At 42.3% G+C, this 8,273-nt stretch overlaps 1 protein-coding gene across 1 annotated transcript; it reads right to left on the bottom strand.

Moving 5' to 3' along the window:
* Positions 1 to 393: 393 nt before the first annotated feature.
* LOC137332051 (protocadherin-10-like) lies at positions 394 to 2,966 on the bottom strand. Its single transcript, XM_067995776.1, has one exon. The coding sequence runs from the start codon at positions 2,964 to 2,966 to the stop codon at positions 561 to 563; it is 2,406 nt and encodes an 801-aa protein (XP_067851877.1). The 3' UTR covers positions 394 to 560.
* Between the last annotated feature and the right edge of the window lie 5,307 nt (positions 2,967 to 8,273).

The raw sequence follows: 8,273 nt of genomic DNA, 5'->3' as shown, positions 1-8,273 counted from the left end.
CAACTTCAATTTGATTGCTATATCATTTATTTTTGGTAAATATGTAATATTTTGGGATGGAGGTATTGACTGATGCGCATCAATGTTATCACTGCATGCACTGGTAAAGCCAAAGATGTTAATTCAGCGTAGCATCAGAAAGACTTTGCTCTATGAAACGTTACAGTCATTGGTGAATGCAGTCAAGGCCCTGAAGTTATGCGTTGTGATCCTGACCAGTTTAATATACATGCGTCCAACAGCACAATAGCAGCGCAGACAGGAATGGCAGAGGGACATATTCATCAAAACAGAAAGTGAAATAAGTGAAAGACAGCTTTCATGCTAAACTTAATAAAGTATACACTGCTCAGGAAGCTCAAAAATCGGCAAGTATATTCAGCACCTCGGGGAAGTAGCGTTATAGGAACAGCAGTAAGCAATTTGACCGATTGGGCCTTTTACTACCAACGTGAAGATTTTGCTATGCACAAAAAATGACTCATTAAGTCATTGCATAACAGTTAGCTCTTCACCAAAGTAAATTATCTGGCACTGCCAGCATTGAAATTGTTTCCAAATTATTTTCTTGCGTTGGTGTCCCGGACACCCAAGTCATTGAAAGGCAAGGTAGGATGACAGGGCTTTAGAAATAGAAAATCACTTTTGGATGATTCTGGAGATAAACACACGGTATAACGATAACCTTCACTCTGAACAGGCCCGGTATAATTTACCGGTTCGTTTGCTCCAGGTCTCCGATTAAAGGCATCATTCGAATTGCTCCGTCTGTAACAACAAACTGTAGAGCTGTAGTTTTCAGCGATATTTCCCTCTTGTTTAAACTTCACGACGACCAGAAAAATGATGGTTACAAGAAACAAAAAGGAAGTTGATCCTAAAATGATGATTAAATAACGATTTAGTGCCGAAAAATACTCCGATTGTCTAGGATTGTCCGTTCGTTCAGAAGATGTTTTAGTAACGTTGGACGTGATTGAAAATGAGATTGTGGCCGTACTGGAGAGACTGGGCTGTCCATTGTCCTTCACACAGATCACCAGTCTTTCTGTGATGATGTCTTTGTCCATTATACTTCGACTTGCTCTGATTTCCCCAGAGTTAAGCCCCACAGTGAACAGATTGGGATCAGTGGCCTCCAACAGTTGATAAGAAAGCCGTGAGTTCTGACCGGAATCGGCATCAGCCGCGGTTACCTTGGTGACCAAGTATCCTGGAAATACGAATTGCGGCGCAATCTCTACTGACGCTGAACTGTTCCACGTTACAGGTGAAACAATAACTGGAGTATTGTCATTCTGGTCCAAGATAATAACATTCACGATGGCCGTGCTGCTCAGTGGGGGAGATACATCATCTTGAGCTTGAACTTTGATCTGGAAATGTTTCAGTTGCTCATAGTCAAAGGAGCGCAGCGCGTAAATGTTCCCATTTCTTGAGTTAATAGTGACGTAAGCAGAAGCAGATGCATCTAGAATCTGATTCTCGAGAATGGAATAGGAGACTTCCGCATTCTGATCCAAATCGGAATCTAAAGCAGTAACAGCAAATATAGAAGCACCTGGAATATTGTTCTCCATCAGATACACATTATATGAGGATTGCGTAAACCTCGGCGCATTGTCATTTATATCAGTTACCGAAACCGAGATGGTTTTACTTGTTAAAAGAGGAGGAGACCCTCCGTCCCAAGCTGAAATGGAAATGTTATGCAGCGGGGTAGTTTCTCGATCCAAAATATCATTGGTAACCATCTTATAATTGTTTCTCAATGTTTTTTCAAGCTTAAACGGAATATTCACTGGAATCTGACACTGTACATGTCCATATTCTCCGGAATCTGGATCCGCCACGCGGATCAGAGCTATCACAGTCCCCAGAGGAGCATCTTCCCGCACCGCGCGGGCCACCACGGTCACGTCTAACTCCGGGGGGTTATCATTCGTGTCAATTAGTCCGACTACAACTTTGGCGTGTCCTGTCATACCGACAGAACCATTGTCCACAGCTTGTACATTAAGTTCATAAACACTTGATTCCTCAAAATCCAGTACACCTTCAACTCTGATCTCTCCGGTTGCCGGGTGCAATTTAAACAACTCGCGAATCGTTTGGGACACGTGACTTGTGAAAGAGTACGTCAGCTCAGCATTGATACCTTCATCTCGATCAGCAGCATTAATTTTTATCACCAAGGTACCTTTGGGGACGTTTTCCGCTACACTCGCCCTGTAGATTTCATGATCGAATAAAGGCGCGTTATCATTTACGTCCACAACTGTAATGATAATTCGAGTTGTGCCTGATCTCTGAGGAATACCAGCGTCAATGGCTGTCAGTACAAGATGAAAGGTTGGCTGTTGCTCGCGGTCCAAGGATTTCTCTAATAACAGCTCGGCACTTTTACTCCCATCAGTTCTTGTCCGCACTTTGAGACCGAAGTGCTCGTTTGGACTGATCTGGTAATTGCTGACTGTGTTCGTGCCCACGTCCGGATCGTGCGCGCTCTCGAGAGGAAAGCGCGCTCCTGGCGCAATTAATTCACTAATCTGCAGGGAGAATTCGTTTTTCGGGAATATGGGTGAATTATCATTTATATCTAGTATCTCCACAGCAACGGCATGTATTTCCAAAGGATTATTAAGTGGATTCCAAAGGATTATTTGAAAAGAAAGCAAACAGGTAGAGCTTTGTCTACAAATCTGTTCTCTGTCGATTCTTTCATTAACAAATAAAATCCCATTCTCCAGATTTACCTGCATGTATTGCTTTCTTTCATCAGAGGCCAGCCGAAGCTTGCGAGCTGATAATTCCCAAACGTTTAGTTTTAAATCCTCGGCGATATTCCCAACAAAAGCCCCATACTCCAGCTCCTCGGGAATCGAGTAGCGAATTTGTCCCGTAACCAAGTCCGACACACAGAGCAGGAAAATAAAAAACGCCCCGCTGCTGATAGTATTCGCCATTGTTCTGGGCTTGATTTTCTGGTAAAATTTCAAAATACCTTCCAATCGTTTTCATTAACTTATCGCTTATCCCTCGACAATTAATCGAATATATATTTAAATACTGATCTTGAAACGGGAAATGCAAACAATCATCCTGGGCGGCTTTTCTGAAATCTTGGTACGGCAAAAACGCAGGCACCGTCTGTCTCTTCGCTTCTGTTCTGTGTTTCACTGAAGGGGAGGGGCTAGATCTCTTGCAGCGTCTCAGCTCCTTATTGGTCGACAGCGACACGAACAGCCTCAACCAATAACTACAGCAACTGTTCTTAAAGCTAGACTGTTTCGAAATTATATGTAATATAGCGAAACGGAACGTTTAGTGGTGCGCAATTAAAACCCGCTAAAAAGCACATGTACTATTGTAATTTATTTTGCTGCCTTATTTGTAAAATCAGTGTAAGCAGTGTGTAGCAGCAGAAATCCTCAGATTCCTCGCGTTTAAATTTTCCACGACATCAATGGATACTGATGATTCAAATCCATTTGTGATCCTGTTAGCATGTATGCTCCGATGTATTATTACTCAGTTTTCCTTACGATTGACCGAAAGAAATACATAGATTACCATTAGGAGCATCCTGACATTGGGGAGCAAACCTTCTACTGTTGGGCAGCGCCGTCCAAGGTCTGAATAAATTTGGCAAGACGTGTAAGGACTTAATGCATTTATAAAAATAAGACTTCCAATATATATTTTGAGAGGAACATTTTCGTTCTCATTGAAGTTTTCGAACTGTTTCTTTATTTTAATTAAGTTCATGGACAATATAGAATCATAGAATTGTAGAATCGTTACAGCACAGAAGGTGGCCATTGGACCCATAGACCCTGTGCTGGCTCTTTGTAAGAGCAAACCAGTTAGTTCCAATTCCCCGCTCTTTATCCGTAGCCCTGCAAATATTTATCCAATTCCTTTTTGAAAGCCACGATTGAACCTGCATCCACCATCCTTTCAGGCAATGCATTGCAGACCATAACTACTCGCAGCATAAAAAAGTTTTCGTCATGTCGCCTTTGGTTCTTTTGCCAATCACCTTAAATCTTTGCCCTCTGGTTCTTGAACCTTCCGCCAATGGGGTCAGTTTCTTCATATTTACTTTGTCTAAAACCATCATGATTTTGAACACTTCTATCAAATATCCTCTCAAAGTTCTCTGCTCTAAGGAGAACAACATTTGCTTCTTCAGTCTATCCACGTAACTGAAGTCCTTCATCCCTGGAACCATTCTGGTTATCCTTTTCGGCACCCTATCGAAGGCATTCGCATTGTGCCCAGGATTGGACACAATACTCCAGTTTTGGCTGAACCAGTGGTTTATAAAGGTTCAACATAACTTCATTACTTTTCTACTCTATGCTTCTATTTATAAAGCCCAGGATTCAGTATGCTGTTTCAACCGCTTTCTCAACCTGTCCTGCCAATTTCAAACATCTTTGCACATACACCCCCAGGTTTCTCAGTTCCTGCACACCCTTCAGAATTGTAATATTTAGTTTATATTGCCTCTCCTCGTTCTTCCTGCAAAATATATCTCATCGCACTTCTCTGCATTAATTTGATCTGCCTTACGTCTGCCCATTCCACCAACCTGTCTATGTCCTCCTGAAGTCTGTTACTATCCTCCTCACTGTATACTGCACTCCCAAGTTTTGTGTCATCTGCAAATTTTGAAATTATGCCCTGTAAACCCAAGTCCAAGTCATTAATATCAATCAAAAAAAAATCAGCGGTCCTAGTAACAACACTGGGGAATCCTAGGGAAGTAAGGATGGAAATTGGAGAGGTGCTGGCCATAATCTTCCTATCTTCCTTAGTTACGGGGGTGGTTCCAGCGGACTGGGGAATTTCAAATGTTACACCCTTTTACAAAAAAGGGTGCAAGTATAAAACCGGCAACTACGGGCCAGTCAGTTTCATAGATTCATAGAATCATGGAATGGTTACAGCACAGAAGGAGACCACTTGGCCTAGCGAGCCCGAGCCAGCTCTCTGCAAGAGCAATCAAGCTAGTCCCACTCCCCTGCACTTTCCCCATAGCCAGGCTTTTTTTAAGTACTTATTCAATTACCTTTTGAAAGCCACAATTAAATCCGCCTCCACCACCCTTTCAGGCAGTGCATTCCGGATCATAACCACTTGCTGCGTGAAAAATAAAATCCTCATATCGCCTTAAATCTGTGTCCTCTGGTTCTCGACCCTTCTGCCAGTGGGAACAGTTTTTCTACCTACTCTGCCCAGACCGCTCGTGATTTTGAATATCTCTATCGAATCTCCACTCAACCTTCTCCGCTCTAAGGAGAACAACCTCAGCTTCTCCAACCTGTCCATGCTACTGAAGTCCCTCATACCTGGAACCATTCTAGTAAATCTTTTCTGCACCCACTCTGAGCCCTTCACATCCTTCCTAAAGTGCAGTACCCAGAATTGGACACAATGCTCTAGTTGTGGCCGAACCAGTGTTTTATATAGTTTCATCATAACTTCCTTGCTTTTGTATTATATGCCTCTATTTATAAAGCCCAGGATCACATATGCTTTTTTAACCGGCTCCTCAACCTGCCCTGCCAACTTTAGCGATATGTACACATATAACCCCACGTCCCTCTGTTCCTATACCCCCTTTAGAATTGCACCCTTTCGTTTATATTGCCTCTCCTCGTTCTTCCTACCAAAATGTATCACTTCGCACTTCTCTGCATTAAATTTCATCTGCCACCTGACCGTCCATACCACCGGCCTCTCTATGTCCACTTGAAGCCTATCGCTATCCTCCTCACTGTTCACTAAACTTCCAAGTTTTGTGTCATCTGCAAATTTTGAAATTGTGCGCTACACACCGAAATCCCAATCATTAATATGTAACAAGAAATGCAGTGGTCTTAGTACCGACGCCTGTGGAACACCACTGTATACCTTCCCACATTCCGAAAAACAATCGTTCGCCATTACTCTCTGTTTCCTGACACTTAGCCAATTTCGGATCCATGCTGCCATTGCCCATTTTATTCCATGGGCTTCAACCTTGCTGACAAGTCTATTATGTAGCACTTTATCAAACGCCTTTACTAAGTCTTTACACACCACATCAATAACATTGCCCTCATCAAGCCTCTCTGTTACCTCATCAAAAAACTCAATCAATTTAGTTAAACACGATTTGCCTTTAACAAATCTGTGCTGGCTTTCCTTAATTAATCCACACTTGTCCAAGTGACTGTGAATTTTGACCCGGATTATCGTTTCTAAACGCTTCCCCACCACCAAGGTTGAACTGACTGTGCAATAGGTGCTGGGTTTATCCTTGCCAGTTTTTTTGAACAAGAGAGTAACATTCGCAATTCTCCAGTCCTCTGGCATGACCCCCATATCTAAGGATGGTTGGAAGTTTATGGCCAGTATTTCTGCAATTTCCAGACTAACTTCCCCCAGTAACCTAGGATGCATTCCATCTGGACCTGGTGATTAATCTACTTTAAGTACAGCCAGCCTTGCTTTAACCTCCTTCTTATCAATTTTTAGCGCATCCAGTATCTCAAGTACCTCGTCTTTTACTGTGACTTCAGCAGCATCTTCTTCCTTGATAAAGGCAGACGAAAGTTACTGATTTAGTACCTTAGCCATGCCCTCTGCCTCCATGCGTAGATCCCCTTTATGGTCTCTAATCGGCCCCTCTCATCCTCATACTACCCGTTTACTATTTATATGCCTAAAGAAGGTTTTTGGATCTCCTTTTACTTTCGTTGCCAGTCTAATCTCTCTCTCTCTCTCTTTGCCCATCTTCTTTCCCTTTTCACTTCTCCTCTGAACTTTCTATATTCAACCTGGTTCTCACTTGTATTATCAATCTGATATCTGTCATAAGCCCCCTTTTTTTGCTTCATCTTACTCTCTATCTCTTTCGTCATCCATGGAACTTTGGCTTTGTTTGCCCTACCTTTCCCCCTCGTGGGAATTTATCTAGACTGCAACCGAACCATCTCCTCATTAAAGGTTGCCTATTGTTCAATTACTGTTTTGCCTACCAATCTTTGATTCCAACTTACCCGGGCCAGATCCATTCTCAACCCACTGAATTTGACCCTCCTCCAATTAAGTATCTTTACTCTAGATTGATACTTGTCCTTTTCCATTGCTAACCTAAGCCTTGTGATACTATGATCACTGTTCCCTAAATAATCCCCTATTGACACTTGCTCCACTTGACCCATCTCATTCCCCAGAATCAGATCCAGCAATGCCTTCTTCCTCATTGGGCTGGAAACGTACTGATGAAGAAAGTACTCCTGAACACAATTCAGAATGCTTCCCCCTCGCTGCCCTTTACACTATTACTATCCCAGACTATATTAGGATAATTGAAGTCCCCCATTATCACTACTCTATGACTCTTCACCTCGCTATAATTTCCCAGCAAATAGCTCCTCTATATTCTTCCCACTAGTTGGTTGGCTATAGAATACACCCAGTAGTGTAATGGCACATCTATTGTTTCTTAACGCTGACCAAATAGATTCTGTCCTTGACAAATCCAGGACATCCTCTCCCTCCAGCACTGCACTATTCTCCTTAAACAATACTGCCACCCTCCCTCCTTTCTTTCCTTCTCTATTTTTCCTGAATACTTTGTATCCAGGAATATTTACTACCCAATCCTGCCTTTTTTTGAGCCAGGTCTCCGTTATCACTACGATATCATACTCCCATTTGGTTATTTGCGCCTGCAGGTCATCAACCTTATTTACAATGCTTCGTGCGTTTACACACATGTACTGTAAACCTATCGTAGACCTTTTAGTAATCTCTTTTAGTCTGATCCCAAATAATACAGTACTAATTCTTACTCTAGTGATATCTGTCTTTCCCAATCCTTTGTGCATCTTGGTTCTCCTTTCCAATGCTACATCCTGGTGTCCATCCCCCTGGCAAATTAGTTTAACCATCCCCACCACTGGGTTTAACCTCGGTGGTGAGGAAGCTTTTAGAAACGATAAACCCGGACAAAATTAATAGTCACTTGGACAAGTGTGGATTAATAAAGGAAAGCCAGCACGGATATGTTAAAGGCAAATCGTGTTTAACTAACTTGATTGAGAGTTTTGAAGAGGTAACAGAGAGGGTTTATGAGGACAATGCGTTTGATGTTGTGTAAATGGACTTTCAGAAGCCGTTTGGTAAAGTGCCACATTATAGGCTAATCAGCAAAATTGAAGCCCATGGGATAAAAGAGGCAGTAGCGAAATGTTCACTTTTTTCAAAATAAATTT

The sequence above is a fragment of the Heptranchias perlo genome, chromosome 14, assembly GCF_035084215.1.
Source record: "Heptranchias perlo isolate sHepPer1 chromosome 14, sHepPer1.hap1, whole genome shotgun sequence".
NCBI classification, from domain to species: domain Eukaryota; kingdom Metazoa; phylum Chordata; class Chondrichthyes; order Hexanchiformes; family Hexanchidae; genus Heptranchias; species Heptranchias perlo.
The sequence above is the reverse complement of the archived record's forward strand: the minus strand, read 5'-3'. Positions and strand labels throughout refer to the sequence as shown.